At 45.4% G+C, this 18913-nt stretch overlaps 1 protein-coding gene across 1 annotated transcript; it reads left to right on the forward strand.

Moving 5' to 3' along the window:
* The first annotated feature begins 11419 nt into the window (after nt 1-11419).
* Nucleotides 11420-16265, forward strand: LOC143806556 (uncharacterized). Its single transcript, XM_077287228.1, has 2 exons — nt 11420-13424; nt 13519-16265. Exons 1-2 carry the CDS (start codon nt 12467-12469, stop codon nt 15339-15341), a joined length of 2781 nt encoding a protein of 926 aa, XP_077143343.1. The 5' UTR covers nt 11420-12466; the 3' UTR covers nt 15342-16265.
* The last annotated feature ends 2648 nt before the right edge of the window (nt 16266-18913 follow it).

Raw genomic sequence — 18913 nt, forward strand, 5'->3', positions numbered from 1 at the left:
CGCACTTCCGGCCCCGCACTTCCGCCGGCTTCCCCGCACTTCCGGCTGCAGCGGTTCTGCACAACAAACCGCAGTAAAACCCGCAGATATATTTTTGATCTGCGGGTTTTACTGCGATTTTGACCTCACAATGGAGGTCTATGGGTGCAGAACCGCTGCGGTTCAGGAAGAAGAATTGACATGCTCCTTCTTTTTTCCGGGAGCTATTCAGCACGGCTTTTTTTTTAAATTTCCGGACCATGTGCACAGTGTGTCCTGTTTTCCATAGGGTACAGTGTACTGTACCCTGCATGGAAAACAGCTGCGGAACCGCAGCGGCAAAACCGCCGCGGTTCCGCGGTAAAAAACGCACTGTGTGAACATGGCCTAACGCTGCAAAGCAACAGTGCTAACCACTGAGCCAAAGTGCTCAGTGGTTATCACCTATTCAACTCATAGGTCATCACCTATTCAACTCCTGCAAATAGTAATCCTTCCCCTCCCCCCCCCCCAAAAAAAAAAAAAAATAAATTCAATATTATAAAGTAATTGCACATCACTCAGTGATCCTGAGGATGGATGGGTGACATTGCTACTTTAGAGTTGCACCCTCTTCTAAGGTTTCCCTCTAGCCACCCACTGCGCATGGAACTACAGAAAAGTCCCATTCATTTACTTGTACCGGATGTGCCAACTTTAGGAACTAGAATATGCCATCACTTTATGATTGGTCTAGAATCCCCCATTGATCCATAAAATGGTGGAAAATGGTGGCATCACTAGTTCAGTGTTGTGCCCACCTACAAACTTTACCTGCACTTTATGTTCTTGTGACCACCCTTCCACATTCACCAACAAGAAGAATATCCGCATGGTTCCATTAACCATGAAATCAGTCTTCACACTGCTTGGCAGGGATTCTAACACAACTAGCATCATGTAATATTTTACTGTAATTTTACATGTATTTCTTTCAATGCTTTTGCAACAATACATTTTTGTTGCACTTTACCTTATTTTCACCCTAAACTATGAACAGAATTGTTACCTTTCTTTTTTGTTAACATTGATTGTGCTGGCTTTTCTGAGGTTCTACATTCTTTTCCTTTTGTCCCCAGTTATTGCACTATTCTTTAAAGTCAGGAAAAAATGACTGTTCAAACCAAGCACATGCGCTGAATTCATCGTTAGGCCGGAGTCACACTACAGCGAGATACGGCCGAGTCTCGCAGGTAAAACCAAGCTCTGGCACCGGCACTCCAGAGTGGAGCATGCGGCTCCATGTATTGCTATGCGGCCGCACGCTCCGCTCTGGAGTGCCGGTGCCAGAGCTTGGTTTTAACCTGCGAGACTCGGCCGTATCTTGCTGTGTGTGATCCCGGCCTTAGCCTGGCAAAACAGCTCAATGAACATTCTCATCTACTTGTTTTTCACCTATCTACCCCATCCTCTGACTCCTGTAAAGGATAGACCTGTAAATCAATGAAATTGGACGTAGAAGGAAAAAAAAAGAAGGTGTTAAGGTGCACTGAACTACTCAGCCACACCAAGGGTGCACCAATTGCATATGCTTGGTTTGAACAGTCATTTCATGCTGACAGACTCCTTTTAATGTACAAAAAATAAGATTAAAAGCGTAATTCCCTTATTACTTATTTGGATGGTCAAGAATTTGTATTTATTTTTTTAATTAAAAACAGACGATGGAGTCATTATGCAAATTAAATACCGTAGATCAAGAAGAACAAAGTGATCCAGTGTAATACATTTCTGAGTAATAGTACTGTAGAGTATAAAGAGTTAATGTGGGGTGGGTTTTTTGAGCTTTTATAGTGTTTCATACTTTTTTATCCAGAATTTTAAATAATTCTTGACATGTGGAGTCTGATATTTCTTTAGAGGATAGAGGAGGTCTGTATTCTTCTAGTGTGTATATAACCTGTGCCATGCAGCCCTGCCCTTGGCATGTATATCATCCATTGAGTCTATGCTGGCGTTTTTTGCTCTATGTCTCATGTGCGCTGTGCTTTGTCATTAGAAGGTTCCAAAAACAGTAGTCACACCTTCTTAAAATAAACTCCATGACAGGATATTTATCATCTAAACAGACAACAAAGGGAACGAGCACACAGTCACAAGTATGTACCTGACTGAGCAAACATGCCGAAGATTAGTGTGTGATACATGTCTCTCGGAGAAAAAGCATCTCTCTAAATATTAAAAACGACCATAGGATATCCTAGTAAATACCAGGTTTTTTTGTAGAATATTAGTTATTATAACATCCAGAGTTACATTTCCTAATAACTGGAAACATGAGTATGAAACTATGGCTAACCCTGTCGCGGCATGGTGGCTCAGTGGTTAGCACTGCAGCGCTGAGGTCCTGGGTTCAAATCCCACCAAGGAGAACATTTGCAAGAAGTTTCATACTAAACATAGATACTGAAAGCCCCCATGACGACAGTGATGATAATGTCGGTAAAGCACTGCAGAATATGACGATGCTATATAAGCAAAGCCAGGGCCGCCATCAGGGCATTACAGCCGTTACTGCTGTATGGGGCCCGGTCAGCAGCAGTACACAGAGGGGCCCGCAGATCTGGGGCCCCACTGTTGTGCTTCTACTGATCGGGCCCCATCGTGCACTAAAATACTGTGCACTGCGGCGCACATGTCGGCGCTGGGGCCCGGGAGCCGTTTTGGAGCTGTGCACGGCCGTCTCACCTAGTCGGCTGCGCAGCTCCTGCTCGGCTGTAGCTATAATGTATGGGCTCCCTGCAGGTCCTGACTACAGCCCATCCATTCTAGCCAGTAGCGTGGGGGGGGGGGCCCTGTCACATGAAGGGGCCCACGGGGAGCCAGGGCAGGGCCACTTCTGTGACGAGGGAGAACACCGCATAGGAGCAGAGCAGTATAACGTCTGCTCCCGTCCGACAAGCTGCAGGCTGCTCGCACAGTGACGGCTGCAGAGTCTCCCTCCTGCAGTGAATGGTTTCGCCCGTCTGACCTGATCATGAAGCTTTTCCTGGCTGCAGTTTTCTTCACTCTGTGCACGCTGGGATTGGCTCCGGCACGCTGGGTCCTAGTGCACACACTGTGCATTTCACTGACACTTCCTGGTCCTGCAGTGCAAACTTTATCAGTAAGTGCTGGGGATGGGACATTTTAGGTTTATTAAATTCAGGTATGTCACTGTGAGACCCTTGGGGTATTGTGGGGGCTGAAAGTGGGTGAGGGGGGACAGGGTACTGGGGGGTGAATGTGTGCCCATGGGGGTATTGTGGGGGAGGGGAGACAGGGTACTGGGGGGTGAATGTGAAACCATGGGGGTGTTGTGGGGGAGGGGAGACAGGGCATTGGGGGGTGAATGTGAGACCATGGGGGTGTTGTGGGGGCTGAAGGTTGGTGAGGTGGGACAGGGTACTGGGGGGTGAATGTGAGACCATGGGGGTATTGTGGGGGAGGGGAGACAGGGCATTGGGAGGTGAATGTGAGACCATGGGGGTGTTGTGGGGGCTGAAGGTTGGTGAGGTGGGACAGGGTACTGGGGGGTGAATGTGAGACCATGGGGGTATTGTGGGGGAGGGGAGACAGGGCATTGGGAGGTGAATGTGAGACCATGGGGGTGTTGTGGGGGCTGAAGGTGGGTGAGGTGGGACAGGGCACTGAGGGGTGGATGTGAGACGATGGGGGTATTGTGGGGGAGGGGGACAGGTCACTGGGGGCTGAATATTATAATGTTATGTTATGATAGTATATGTACGGGGAGGCTGGAGATGGGGGTAGGGGGCCTTTGATACGTACCACCTGGGTATTTTATGAGTGTTAGTATAAGGAGCCCCCATACAGTAACCAAGAGCTGCATCACATTTACAGCACCACTTCCAGGTACTGAAAATCCTCGTCCCCTGCCCCCTGTCTGATACTCACCTTCTGGCGTCTTCATCTGTTTTAGGCTACGTTCACATTTGCGTTGTGCGCCGCAGCGTCGGCGACACAACGCACAACGCAAATGTGAACGCATGCACAACGCAGCGTTTTGTGACGCATGCGTCCACTTTTGCATGGTTTTGGGCGCAGAAAAAACTGCTCTGTGCCCTGACGCATGCACCACAGCGACGCATGCGTCAAAAAACGCAAGTGCAACGCATGTCCATGCGCCCCCATGTTAAATATAGGGGCGCATGACTCATGCGGGGACGCTGCAGCGCCCGACGCTGCGGCGCAGAACGCAAATGTGAACGTAGCCTTAGTCTCTGCTTGGCTCCGTCTCCTGCAGTTTGTGGCCTGTCCGAGGCTCCAGTGTTTCATGGAGCAGCGCAGAGGTCACTAATCAGTGTGAGTCTGTGGGAGCCTCGTTCTGGCCTCGTTCTCACTCTCAGGCTATGTGCACATGGTGCGGATTGGCCGCTGCGGATCTGCAGCAGTTTTCCATCTGGTTTACAGTACCATTTAAACCTATGGAAAACCAAATCCACAGTGCACATGGTGCGGAAACGCTGCATTGTATTTTCCGTAGCATGTCAATTCTATTTGCAGATTCCGCAGCATTTTACACCTGCTCCTGTATAGGATTCCGCAGGTGGTAAAACGCAGGTGAAATCTGCACAAAAAACACAGTAAATCCGCAACAAAGTGCACATAGCCTCATAGTCTTACATTGAGCGCTTTTGACATAGCTTCTAACTTCTGGCCTGTCAGAAGCTGCGCTCACAAGTTTGAGCAGCGGCACTGCAGCAGTGCCCCAAAATACTGAATATGCCGGAGGATGAGTAAATGTCCATCAAACTGTGTATACGGGAGCTGCGGGTCCATCATACTGTGTATAAGGGAGCTGCGGGTCCATCATACTGTGTATAAGGGAGCTGCGGGTCCATCATACTGTGTATAAGGGAGCTGCGGGTCCATCATACTGTGTATAAGGGAGCTGTGAGTCCATCATACTGTGTATAAGGGAGCTGCGAGTCCATCATACTGTGTATAAGGGAGCTGCGGGCCCATCATACTGTGTATAAGGGAGCTGTGGGCCCATCATACTCTGTATAAGGGAGCTGCGGGCCCATCATACTGTGTATAAGGGAGCTGCGGGTCCATCATACTGTGTATAAGGGAGCTGCGGGTCCATCATACTGTGTATAAGGGAGCTGTGAGTCCATCATACTGTGTATAAGGGAGCTGCGAGTCCATCATACTGTGTATAAGGGAGCTGCGGGCCCATCATACTGTGTATAAGGGAGCTGTGAGTCCATCATACTGTGTATAAGGGAGCTGCGAGTCCATCATACTGTGTATAAGGGAGCTGCGGGCCCATCATACTGTGTATAAGGGAGCTGTGGGCCCATCATACTCTGTATAAGGGAGCTGCGGGCCCATCATACTGTGTATAAGGGAGCTGCGGGTCCATCATACTGTGTATAAGGGAGCTGCGGGTCCATCATACTGTGTATAAGGGAGCTGTGAGTCCATCATACTGTGTGTAAGGGAGCTGCGGGCCCATCATACTCTGTATAAAGGAGCTGGGGTCCATCATACGGTGTATACGGGAGTTGCGGGCCCATCATACTGTGTATAAGGAAGCTGGGGGCCCATCATACTGTGTATAAGGAAGCTGGGGGCCCATCATACTGTGTATAAGGAAGCTGGGGGCCCATCATACTGTGTATAAGGAAGCTGCGGGCCGATCATACTGTGTATAAGGAAGCTGGGGGCCCATCATACTGTGTACAGGGGAACTGTGAGGGACATCATACTGTTTGACGGGAGCTGCCGGCCCATCATACTGGGTATAGGAAACTGTGAAGGCATATTGTGCATATGGGAGCTGTTGGCCCATTACACTGTATATAGGGGAGCTCTGGGGGGCATTATACTTTCTATAGTGGAGTTCTGTCAGCATTATACTGTGTATAGGGGAGCATTGGGCTCATTATCTATAGGGGAGCAGTGGGAACATCATACTGTGTAAATAGGGGAGAAGTGAGAACATCATACAGTGTATCAGGGAGTTATAGAATCATCATACTGTGTATAGGGGAGCTGTGGGGGCCTTAGACTGTGTATAGGGAAGCTTTAAGCTCACCATACTGTGTATAATGGAGCAGTACATGAGGGAACTTAGGGGACATTATTAAATGTTAAGTGGGCACTTAAGCATCATTGTTATAGGGGCACTCGGAGTATTGTGACCATCAAAGTTGCATATGGTCACAATATGGTGGTAAAGTCAATGATCGTTTTTGTATAGAGATTTATTTTCAATAACAGTAGGGTCATATTCTGAGGTTCCCCTATATTCACAACTAGAGTGCGCAACCGTCGCTGTAATCAGGGTTAGCTGGTTAGGGGCCCACTCAGATGTTTCGCCCCCCCTAAGTTGAAACCCTAGCTACGCCTCTGATTCTAGCAGTCTCAGTAGTGAATGTGCTAGAATGTATGGGCTCCTGTCAGGTCCTCTCAGCAGCCCATACATTCTAGCTGCTGCTTCACTGCTGGAAACACTAGACGCCCCGGAACGACTGAGGTAAGTATAAAAAACATTTTTATTTTTGTTTTTTTAAATGGGTGAGGTGGGTGAGAGTGAGCCTGCAGATGATGAAGTGTGTTTAAGGGGGCACTGCGCATGATGAAATGATAGGGGGCTGCAGATGAAGTGTGTTTAAGGGGGCACTGCGCATGATGAAATGATAGGGGGCTGCAGATGATGAAGTGTGGTTGAGGGGGCACTGCGCATGATGAAATGATAGGGGGCTGCAGATGATGAAGTGTGGTTGAGGGGGCACTGCACATGATGAAATGATAGGGGGCTGCAGATGAAGTGTGTTTAAGGGGGCACTGCGCATGATGAAATGATAGGGGGCTGCAGATGATGAAGTGTGGTTGAGGGGGCACTGCACATGATGAAATGATAGGGGGCTGCAGATGATGAAGTGTGTTTGAGGGGGCACTGCGCATGATGAAATGATAGGGGGCTTGCAGATGATGAAGTGTGCTTGAGGGGGCACTGCGCATGATGAAATGATAGGGGGCTGCAGATGATGAAGTGTGTTTGAGGGGGCACTGCACATGATGAAATGATAGGGGGCTGCAGATGATGAAGTGTGTTTGAGGGGGCACTGCGCATGATGAAATGATAAGGGGCTGCAGATGATGAAGTGTGCTTGAGGGGGCACTGCGCATGATGAAATGATAGGGGGCTGCAGATGATGAAGTGTGTTTGAGGGGGTACTGCACATGATGAAATGATAGGGGGCTGCAAATGATGAAGTGGGGGTGATGGGAACTGCAGATGATGAAGTGGAGGTGATGGGGACTGCAGATGATGAATTGTGTTTGAGGGGGTACTGCACATGATGAAATGATAGGGGGCTGCAAATGATAAAGTAAGGGGGACTGCAGATGAAGTGAAGGGGGATAGGGGACTAAATGATGAAGTAAGGTGGCATGCAAATGATGAAGTGGGGGTGATGGGGACTGCACATCAAGTGAGTGTGAGGGTCGGTGGACAGCAATTGAATTGTAGGTGGGGGTGGGGAGAGCCAATGGTATATTGAAGGTAGGGAGAGCAAATAATGATTTTTGAGGGTGGGGAAGAGCAGTTGATAATGAATAGAGGGTGGGTGAGAGAGAAGACATGACAATGAATTGAGGCAGAAGGGGCATGTAGCTATAATGAATCGGAGTTAGGGTTAGAGCGAGAGGTACATAGTGGGATCGTTGAGGATAAAGTGACTGGAAATAAATTGGGAGAAAGAGTACATGTGCTAATTAATTTATATATTAAATGGGGAAAGTGGCTATGTATAGCTAGAAGGGGCTCAGTGGCGTATTATAATTTATATTTGGAATGGTGGGTTGCATAATAACCAATTACAGTATATATTAATGGTGGGTGAATGTCTGTATTCAGATGTGTAGTGTAGAAGAAAGGAAAAAAGTGGGGAATGTGCTCTGGAAGCGGTGCTCTAGATAACTGTGTTATTTTATGCAGAGACGAGTCCTGGCTGAAAGAAGTGATGGCGGTCTGCGCTGGATTAAAAAGAAACGCAAAGATGAAGGACTTCAGCTATCACTGACATCACTGGTGAGTCAGTATGTTACCTGTACACTGACACCATACACTATATACTGTATACAGAGCTCCTGTGTATCATGTCACTAGTGATCCCTGTATTACCTATACACTGACACCATATACTGTATACAGAGCTCCTGTGTATAATGTCACTGGTGATCACTATATTATCTGTACACTAAACACTATATACAGAGCTCCTGTGTATAATGTCACTAGTGATCACTGTATTACATGTACACTGACACTATATATAGAGCTCCTGTGTATAATGTCACTGGTGATCCCTGTATTACCTGTACACTGACACTATATATAGAGCTCATGTGTATAGTGGCATCGGTGACCACTGTATTACCTGTACACAGACACTGCATACTAAGTACAGATCTCCTATGTATAATAGCACTTATGGTGATAGTATTTTTTTTTTTATTAATGATCAGTATTGTACTATTCAGTCACAATGTGGTGGTAATATGTTGTCCGGCCATAGTGTGGCGGTATTTGTTCCTTGTATGTGCTATTATTTGGTCACTATGTGGTCTGGTCATGGTGTGGTGGCATTTGTTCCTTGTACGTGCTATTATTCGGTCACCGTGTGGTGGTTATATGTGGTCTGGTCATGTTGTGTTGGTATTTGTTCCTTGTATGTAGTTGGTCACCATGTGGTGGTAATATGTGGTCTGTACATGCTGCTGTGGTATTTGTCCCTTGTATGCGATATTGTTCGGTCACTGTGGTGGTAATATGTGGTCTGCACATGGTGTGGCAGTATTTATTCCTTGTAGATAGTATTATAGGTCACTATGTGGTGATAATGTGGTGTCTGGTCATGGTGTTGTGTTATTTGTCCCTTGTATGTGGAATTATTGGTCATTTGAAAAATTGAAAAATAAATAAAAATATACCTAAATTGTATTGCATATTTTAACAAATGTTTAATAAGTTAGAGTAGAGTAGGGCCCGGCCAAAAGAGTCTACCTTGTCATCGTGGCAGATTAAAAAAACCTTTTGGCCAAAACAAAATCTGCTGGCTATGTGTGTGATCTGGTGATGGGAACTGTTAATGTGTGATTGGTGAGAAGTGTAGTTTTTCCAAGAGTCAGCGGTGGTGCTGTAGACAGTTCGAGGTTTGGAGGCGGGGCTGGGGTGGAGCCTGGGCGGAGTCTTAAGGGGGCCCCGAAAATGTTGCCAGTATGGGGCCCGGAAATTTCTAGTGGCAGCCCTGGAAACACTAGACGCCCCGGAACGACTGAGGTAAGTATAAAAAACATTTTTATTTTTGTTTTTTTAAATGGGTGAGGTGGGGGGAGTGAGACTGCAGATGATGAAGTGTGTTTAAGGGGGCACTGCGCATGATGAAATGATAGGGGGCTGCAGATGATGAAGTGTGTTTGAGGGGGTACTGCACATAATGAAATGATAGGGGGCTGCAAATGATGAAGTGGGGGTGATGGGGACTGCAGATGATGAATTGTGTTTGAGGGGGTACTGCACATGATGAAATGATAGGGGGCTGCAAATGATAAAGTAAGGGGGACTGCAGATGAAGTGAAGGGGGGATAGGGGACTAAATGATGAAGGTGGACTGCAAATGATGAAGTGGGGTGATGGGGACTGCACATCAAGTGAGTGTGAGGGACGGTGGACAGCAATTGAATTGTAGGTGGGGGTGGGGAGAGCCAATGGTATATTGAAGGTAGGGAGAGCAAATAATTAATTTTGAGGGTGGGGAAGAGCAGTTGATAATGAATAGAGGGTGGGAGAGAGAGAAGACATGACAATGAATTGAGGCAGAAGGGGCATGTAACTATAATGAATCGGAGTTAGGGTTAGAGCGGGAGGTGCATAGTGGGATTGTTGAGGATAAAGTGACTGGAAATAAATTGGGAGAAAGAGTACAGGTGCTAATTAATTTATATATTAAATGAGGAAAGTGGCTATGTATAGCTAGAAGGGGCTCAGTGGCGTATTATAATTTATATTTGGAATGGTGGGTTGCATAATAACCAATTACAGTATATATTAATGGTGGGTGAATGTCTGTATTCAGATGTGTAGTGTAGAAGAAAGGAAAAAAGTAGGGAATGTGCTCTGAAAGCGGTGCTCTAGATAACTGTGTTATTTTATGCAGAGACGAGTCCTGGCTGAAAGAAGTGATGGCGGTCTGCGCTGGATTAAAAAGAAACGCAAAGATGAAGGACTTTAGCTAGAGACATCACTGGTGAGTCAGTATGTTACCTGTACACTGACACCATACACTATATACTGTATACAGAGCTCCTGTGTATCATGTCACTAGTGATCCCTGTATTACCTATACACTGACACCATACACTGTATACTGAGCTCCTGTGTATAATGTCACTGGTGATCACTATATTATCTGTACACTAAACACTATATACAGAGCTCCTGTGTATAATGTCACTAGTGATCACTGTATTACATGTACACTGACACTATATATAGAGCTCCTGTGTATAATGTCACTGGTGATCCCTGTATTACCTGTACACTGACACTATATATAGAGCTCCTGTGTATAATGGCATCGGTGACCACTGTATTACCTGTACACAGACACTGCATACTAAGTACAGATCTCCTATGTATAATAGCACTTATGGTGATAGTATTTTTTTTTTTATTAATGATCAGTATTGTACTATTCAGTCACAATGTGGTGGTAATATGTTGTCCGGCCATGGTGTGGCGGTATTTGTTCCTTGTATGTGCTATTATTTGGTCACTATTTGGTGGTAATATGTGGTCTGGTCATGGTGTGGTGAAAATGTGTTCCTTGTACGTGCTATTATTCGGTCACCGTGTGGTGGTAATATGTGGTCTGGTCATGTTGTGTTGGTATTTGTTCCTTGTATGTAGTTGGTCACCATGTGGTGGTAATATGTGGTCTGTACCTGCTGCTGTGGTATTTGTCCCTTGTATGCGATATTGTTCGGTCACTGTGGTGGTAATATGTGGTCTGCACATGGTGTGGCAGTATTTATTCCTTGTAGATAGTATTATAGGTCACTATGTGGTGATAATGTGGTGTTTGGTCATGGTGTTGTGTTATTTGTCCCTTGTATGTGGAATTATTGGTCATTTGAAAAATTGAAAAATAAATAAAAATATACCTAAATTGTATTGCATATTTTAACAAATGTTTAATAAGTTAGAGTAGAGTAGGGCCCGGCTAAAAGAGTCTACCTTGTCATCGTGGCAGATTAAAAAAACCTTTTGGCCAAAACAAAATCTGCTGGCTATGTGTGTGATCTGGTGATGGGAACTGTTAATGTGTGATTGGTGAGAAGTGTAGTTTTTCTATTCGCCACGACAGCACCCACTGAGAGAGGGGATCCGCCCCTGGGAACAGGAAACCTACAGAGAGATAAAAGGGGCGGCCCCCCCTCGCTCCTCAGTTGGTTTCCTGTTCCTAGACGGGAACCCACAGAGAAGACTCTATGGAGTTGCTATCAAGAGGAAGACCCGCCTGGACTGCCGCCTGTACGACTCTGCTGAGCGGCAGGGGCTCCAGAGCGGGTAAACAGAGACGGGGGGATGATCCTGTGGACCCCTCATCTGCTGAGGCTATCAACAGTCTCCCTGCTGGGACACTGTTGTATGAGGCCACCGATGATACGGAGCGGCACCTACCTCGTCCAGCCCGGGGTCCGGGGCAGGTAGGAAGATATGCTCCTGGTGGAGCTGCTGTGTGCTGGCGTCTCCCCGGGGGTTTTGTTCCCCTCCTGGTCCCTCCAGAGTGGAGGTATTGAAGCTAACATGGCTGCAGGTGCAGCGCTTACCAGGGCGTCTTCCAGCGTGTAGCAGAGACGCCGGCGCATGCGCAGTAGCAGCGGCGTCCCGGAAATGCTTGGTTCAACTTCCGGGGTCGCGGGGGCAGCCTGGGCTCGTCTATAGGCGCCATTGCGGTTGCCGGTAATTACTGCAAGCATCTGCGGCTGGAGTAGGAGACTGCGGGCCACACACCTGGGCTAATCGCTGATCTCCTCTATCGATCAGATACAAAAAAAAAAAAAAAAAAGGGGGAGTGCTTTCTCAGCTGTGAGGCACAGGCGGTGCTATATAAGGCAGTTTAGAGCTCTCCTGGTTGCGCAACATGTCGTCCCAGGAGGATATCGAGCGCCCACTGGAGGATTTAATCCTGCCTAGTGGTGATGCCAAAGAGAAAGGCAGTGGACACTCAAAGAGGAGTGACTCCGCTGAGAAATCGGTGAAAAAGTCAGGCCGCTCTGCACCAAAAGCTGATCGTACAACCCGGCAGACGGTATTTAACCTTACTCCTGGGTAAATGTGTAGCTGGCTTTATGGGGGCTAATGGTAGTTTCTCCTACTTCTATCTTATAGGGTAAGCGGACGGAGAAATCTAGGCACAAGCAGTGTGCAATGTGTAATGAGCCCCTGCCGGACTCCTATATTAAGAAATTATGTCAGAGTTGCATAGATTACACCTTGCAGCAGGAGAGTTCGGTCAGGATGAAGGAGATTCGTCTCATGATAAGGGAAGAACTTCAGTCCTTGGGAAGTAGTCCGGCGGTGAATGTGGGAAAAAGAACCAGGAAGGCGCCTTCTCCTGAAGCAGACACGTCAGCAGAAAGTGGGGAGGTCAGCTCAGACGTTTCTCAAAGATCGGGCTCCTCGGATGACGAGGATTACGTCTGTTTCCCTACAGACAGTGTAAATAATCTGGTTAAGTCAGTGAGGGGTACTATGGGGGTATCAGAGTCTAAAGAACCTCAGACACCTCAGGACGCTATGTTTGCTGGTCTTTCGCAAAAGAAAGGCCATGTATTTCCAGTGAATCAGGCCATCAAGGACCTGGTTAAACGGGAATGGAATAAAGGACAAAAGGGGTTTGTGCCAGTCGCGTGTAAAAGGCGGTACCCCTTTGATGATGAGGACTTGACCACTTGGTCCAAAGTACCTAAAGTGGATGCGGCTGTGGCATCCACCTCCCGCCGTTCCTCCCTGCCAGTTGAAGATGCAGGTTCCTTATCAGATCCTATGGACAGGAAATCTGACACAATACTTAAAAAGTCATGGGAGGCCTGTGTAACTGCCTTTAAACCTGCAATTGCAGCCACATCTACTAGCAGGTCTATGCTAGTTTGGCTTGACCAGCTGGACCAAAACATTAAAACCGGAGTATCCAGGGAAAAATTGCGCTCCGCTATTCCTTTAATTAAGGGGGCTGCGGCATTTATTTCTGATGCCTCTATTGACTCACTCCGTCTAGCGGCCAGAACGGCCAGTCTTACTAACACGGCTCGTAGAGCCTTATGGCTAAAAAACTGGAAAGGAGATGCCCAGTCCAGGTCCAAATTGTGTGCCATACCCTGTCAGGGTGAGTACCTCTTCGGAACAGTATTAGATGAAATACTCACTAAGGCGGGTGAAAGGAAGAAGGGGTTCCCTAATCCCTTTATTCCTTCTTACAGAAGGGCGTTCAGGAAGCCACCATTCGGCAAGAAGGGAGGCTTTAAAGACCGGTGGAATAATAATAAAGAATTTAAACAAAAAGGAAATTTGTTCAATAAACGTCCCTTTAAGCCAGCGGATAAATTCCGTTGACCCGGTTCTGCCAGTGGGAGCTAGACTTCTACAGTTTGCAGAGCAATGGAAGGAAATAACGGTCAATCCGTGGGCCATCAATTTAGTTTCTTCAGGCCTCGTTTTAGACTTCATCCAAACACCTCCGGATTCCTTCCTTCTTACATCCTTAAAATCTAAGCCTCAGCAGGAGGCCCTGGAAACGGAAATTAAATCCCTCATATCCAAACACGTATTAATAAAAGTGCCACCATCCCAGATAGGGAAGGGCTTCTACTCCCCCCTATTTCTAATATCTAAGCCCGACGGCTCTTTCAGAACCATAATCAATTTGAAAAAATTAAATTCCTTTATAAAACCCAGAACATTTAAAATGGAATCTATTCGTTCAGCTATTAAAAATTTGTTTCCAAATTGTTACATGGTAGTATTGGATCTTAAGGATGCTTACTACCATCTCCCCATACACCAGTTACACCAACAATTTCTCCGGGTAGCAGTGGTTATAGATGGGCAGGTCTGTCACCTACAATACCGGGCTATGCCATTTGGTTTATCCATGGCTCCAAGGGTTTTTACCAAGTTACTATCAGAGGTAATGTCCTTCCTACGAGTAAGGGACACACTAGTAATTCCGTATCTAGATGACCTGTTGATTGTAGGTAGAGATTCCCTACAGTGTGAGAAGAGGTTGGGGGAAGTAGTTTTTTCTTTGCAAAAACTGGGCTGGATTATAAACTGGGAAAAATCCAGGCTCCAGCCTGTGACATGTCAGAAATTTCTGGGGCTCCTATTGGACTCAGTTGACCAGATATGTAGGCTTCCTGATGAGAAAAAGACCACCATAATACATAAAGTGAGTATAGCCATCAGTAAGCGTAGTATGTCATTGAGGAAGGCCATGTCTTTATTAGGTTCCCTGACTTCCTGTCTTCCCGCTGTCCAATGGGCGCAATTCCACACTAGACAGCTACAGAAATTTGTATTACAAGAGGACATTAGGAGGGAAGGAAAGCTGGATGACACAGTCGTTCTAACGTCAGATGTAATACACTCCCTTGCATGGTGGTTAGATTGGGACAATCTATCTAAGGGAGTTTTATGGGTTATCACTTCATCCACTAACGTTACCACGGATGCTAGTCCCGATGGCTGGGGGGCACACTTTCAGGATCAGGTAGCCCAGGGTCTCTGGTCTTATGCAGAGCTTGAGAATTCCTCTAATGTAAAAGAGTTGAAAGCTATATTTTATTCCCTGCTCCACTTTCTCCCTCAGCTGAGAGGCTCTCACACAAGGGTCTTCTCCGACAACACAACCGCAGTGGCCTATCTGAACCGTCAAGGAGGTACTCGGTCAGAAAATCTTTTGGGAGTTGCTTCAGACATCATGGAGCTAGCCGAAGGTCACCTACTATCCTTGTCGGCAGTTCATATCAGAGGCATAGACAACCTTCGTGCAGACTTCCTCAGCCGCCACACTCTGCATCAGGGGGAATGGATGCTCAACAGGGAAGTGTTCAAGTTAATAACAGCCAAATGGGGTGTACCCCAGATAGACTTGTTCTCCACACGAGCAAACCGTCAGGTGAGGATGTTCGCCTCTCTATGCAGAGAGGACAATCCGGACATATTCGATGCCCTCCATATAACATGGGCATTCGACCTAGCCTATGCATTCCCTCCATGGAATCTACTGCCGGTGGTCATATGAAAGATAAGGGAAGAAGGGGCAAGAGTTCTACTGATAGCCCCATTCTGGCCCAAGAGGCCATGGTTTTCGTGGCTCAGAGCGATGTCAATTTCAGACCCCTGGATTCTGCCTCAGACCAAAGACCTTCTATCTCAGGGGCCGTTCCTACATCCTCAAGTAAAAGGAATGAACTTGACTGTCTGGAATTTGAGAGGCAATTACTAGAGCTTAGAGGGTTCTCTAGGGGGTTAATAAATACCCTCATGAGGAGTAGAAAGCCTTCCACTACCAGTATTTATGTTAGGATTTGGAAGAAATTTCTTGAATTCCATACTGCACAACTCTCTTCGGAAGTTCCTATATTCTCAATATTAGAATTTCTACAGAAGGGTCTGGACTTGGGACTCTCGGTTAGCACATTAAAGGTCCAAATTTCGGCTCTAGGAGCTCTGTTTAATTCTGATGTTGCAGGCAATAGATGGATATCTAGGTTTATTTCCGCTTGCGAGAGATCAAAACCTATTAAGGTACCACAGATTCCACAGTGGGATCTGACGTTAGTCCTGGATGCATTGACACAAAGCCCTTTTGAGCCTCTTCAGACCGCCTCTCTGAAGCATGTCTCATTAAAAACAATATTACTAGTGGCATTAGTATCTGCCAGAAGGGTGAGTGATCTCCATGCCTTATCAGTAGATCCTCCATTCCTATCAGTGACTTCTGACAGAATAGTTTTAAAGACAGATCCATGTTATCTCCCTAAGGTAGCCACTAGTTTTCATAGGTCTCAGGAGATCTTGTTACCTACCTTTTATGAGAACCACTCGACTCCAGAAGAAGCTAGGCTTCATACCCTAGACGTTAAAAGAGCTATTCTAACCTATATAGAAAGAACTAGGGACTGGAGGGAGAGTAGGGCTCTCTTTGTGTCTTTCCAGGGGAAAAACAAAGGATTCAGAGTCACAAAGTGCACACTGTCGCGCTGGATCCGGGATGCTATAATCTTGGCGTACAGATCTAAGGGAAGAGATCCTCCTCTGCATATCGGAGCACACTCCACTAGGGCTGTATCGACTTCCTGGGCAGAAAGAGCGAACGTGCCAATACACCTTATATGTAAGGCTGCAACTTGGTCTTCGCCTAATACCTTCTATAAGCACTATAGACTAGACCTATCTGCTGCTTCTGATCTAACCTTTGGGGTATCGGTTCTCGGCTCAGTTAACCCACCCAATCTATAATCTCTGTAAATCTCTCAGTGGGTGCTGTCGTGGCGAATAGAAAATATCGGATTACGTACCGGTAATGCTCTTTTATAGAGCCCACGACAGCACCCATTCGATTCCCTCCCTTTTCTTTATTTAGTTGCACGTGGTGTCTTGTAGGGAGATGTATATAATAGAGTAAGATGATATGAAGTTGTGAATATGTATATATAACTAAACTAAAAAACCTGGCGGCGGTTCCTCCTTATTCTCTGTAAAACAACTGAGGAGCGAGGGGGGGCCGCCCCTTTTATCTCTCTGTAGGTTTCCTGTTCCCAGGGGCGGATCCCCTCTCTCAGTGGGTGCTGTCGTGGGCTCTATAAAAGAGCATTACCGGTACGTAATCCGATATTTTCCAAGAGTCAGCGGTGGTGCTGTAGACAGTTCGAGGGTTGGAGGCGGGGCTGGGGTGGAGCCTGGGCGGAGTCTTAAGGGGGCCCCGAAAATGTTGCCAGTATGGGGCCCCGAAATTTCTAGTGGCAGCCCTGAACAAAGCATAATAGTTTGGAAAGAGCTATGTTTGGTCAACTCTGGCCACCCAAAATACATAAAAGTATACTGAAAGTCGATCTTCACAGAGGTGAATACATATTCACCTGTATATAACCAGCTCCAATACATCCACGTCAAGAGAGACTTTCAGTATACTTTTATGTATTTTGTGAACCATAGTCAATAGCCCATAAGAAAATACAGTTGAAAAATTATCATTAAACGGGTGGTCCCATAATTGACATTAAAGTGAGATCACAGGGGTCCCAATAGTTATCCCCTACTTGCAAACTTGCAATTGTAAATACAATTTATATATGTAATATATATATATGTATACTGTATATATATTTACCGACTCTTTAAATTCAGGGCTAATCTTTGTTATGACATTTTTATCTTCTCGTCATCATTTTGATAAAGCTGAATGATTTTCTGTAGACACATTTGGAAAAAAAATAATCTTTTTTATAGTAGATCACAAATTTCTTGAAAACGTCCAGTACAAAGATTTAATATGATCTTTGGAAACTATTGAAGCAAGTTCCTTCCATGGACTCGTTTTACAGACTTTGCTTTTAGAGAAACCGATACTCTAAATATGCCATTGGCCTTAATCTCGCAAATCGTAAAATTATTAATTTTGTTTGGCTAAAGGTTGCTGTAAAATTGGCAGAAGTAAAACTGAAGCTATAAATGTCTTCACACATTACCATGGATATTGAAGAATTTACACAAATATTGAAATCTAATATGTAGCTTCCAGCATAATCCAGCGTTTTGCAATGTGAGAATCTGAAGAAAAATGAATTCTGAAAAAGAAAGTATGGTGAAATAGTTGCAATTCAGCAACCCAGATAGATAAATCAGATAAAGTGTCACTGCTACTTTTCCATAAGTATGTAACCCCTAGCAATAAGTAGGTCTGATACATTTAGCCACATCTATTGCTATCAGGTCCATCATGTCAAACAAGCAGCAATGCCTTATCCATAAACTCCATAAATTAAGTAGGAAAATTGAAGGCTTGGACTGCCATGCGAAGGGGGCGCCGCTAGTCGTGAACACATTTCATGTTTCATACTTGATGTAAACACTTATCGGACATCACGTATGCAGGATGAAGTTACATACGCTATATTAATTATATATATATATATATATATATATATATATATATATATATATATATATTAATTCGCTATATTAACTGGGGAGCATTACTTACCCGATGGTCTGGTGGTATTAAGGTATGTGCACATACAGCGTTTTTTCAGCTTTTTTTTAATGCAAAAAACCCCCCACGTTTAAAAGAACCAGAAAAAGCTTTGAGATTTCAGAAACCTCATGTACACGCTGTCTTTTTTTTTTTTCACTTGATTGACTTTGCAATCTGCAGCGTTTTTGACATCTGCAGCATTTAAATTCTTTCAGAGTTTGCATTGTATTTTTTTTTGTCAATAGAATGCAAAAAAATGCAGTAAACAGGTTTTATTATTTTTTTGTTGTATTTTTCATTAATAAAACTAACTTTATTAAACATGCACTGTAGGTAAATCATGCATGTATACAGCACATAAAAAATACAGCTAAAACTCGCAGCACAAAAAGCGTGAAATCTATGTTAATAGCTCACTGTTATTACTGCAGAAAAAAAAACGCAGCCAAAATACTGCGTGTGAACATAGCCTTACTGTGGGCTGAGCGCCATACAACAAGATTAGAAAAACATGGCTGTCTTATTCCAAAACATGTCATCCCTCTTTCCATGTCTTGTGTGGTACTGCAGTTGTGTCCAATTCATGTCAATGGAAAGATCATTTTAGACTCAACTCA

The sequence above is a fragment of the Ranitomeya variabilis genome, chromosome 2 (assembly GCF_051348905.1).
Source record: "Ranitomeya variabilis isolate aRanVar5 chromosome 2, aRanVar5.hap1, whole genome shotgun sequence".
NCBI lineage: Eukaryota > Metazoa > Chordata > Amphibia > Anura > Dendrobatidae > Ranitomeya > Ranitomeya variabilis.

Coding starts and splice junctions, on each gene's coding strand:
- LOC143806556 (XM_077287228.1), top strand. CDS start 12,467: ATGTGTAATGAGCCCCTGCCGGACTCCTATATTAAGAAATTATGTCAG. Junction 13,425..13,518: donor GTGTGCCATACCCTGTCAGG/GTGAGTACCTCT, acceptor TCCTTCTTACAG/AAGGGCGTTCAGGAAGCCAC.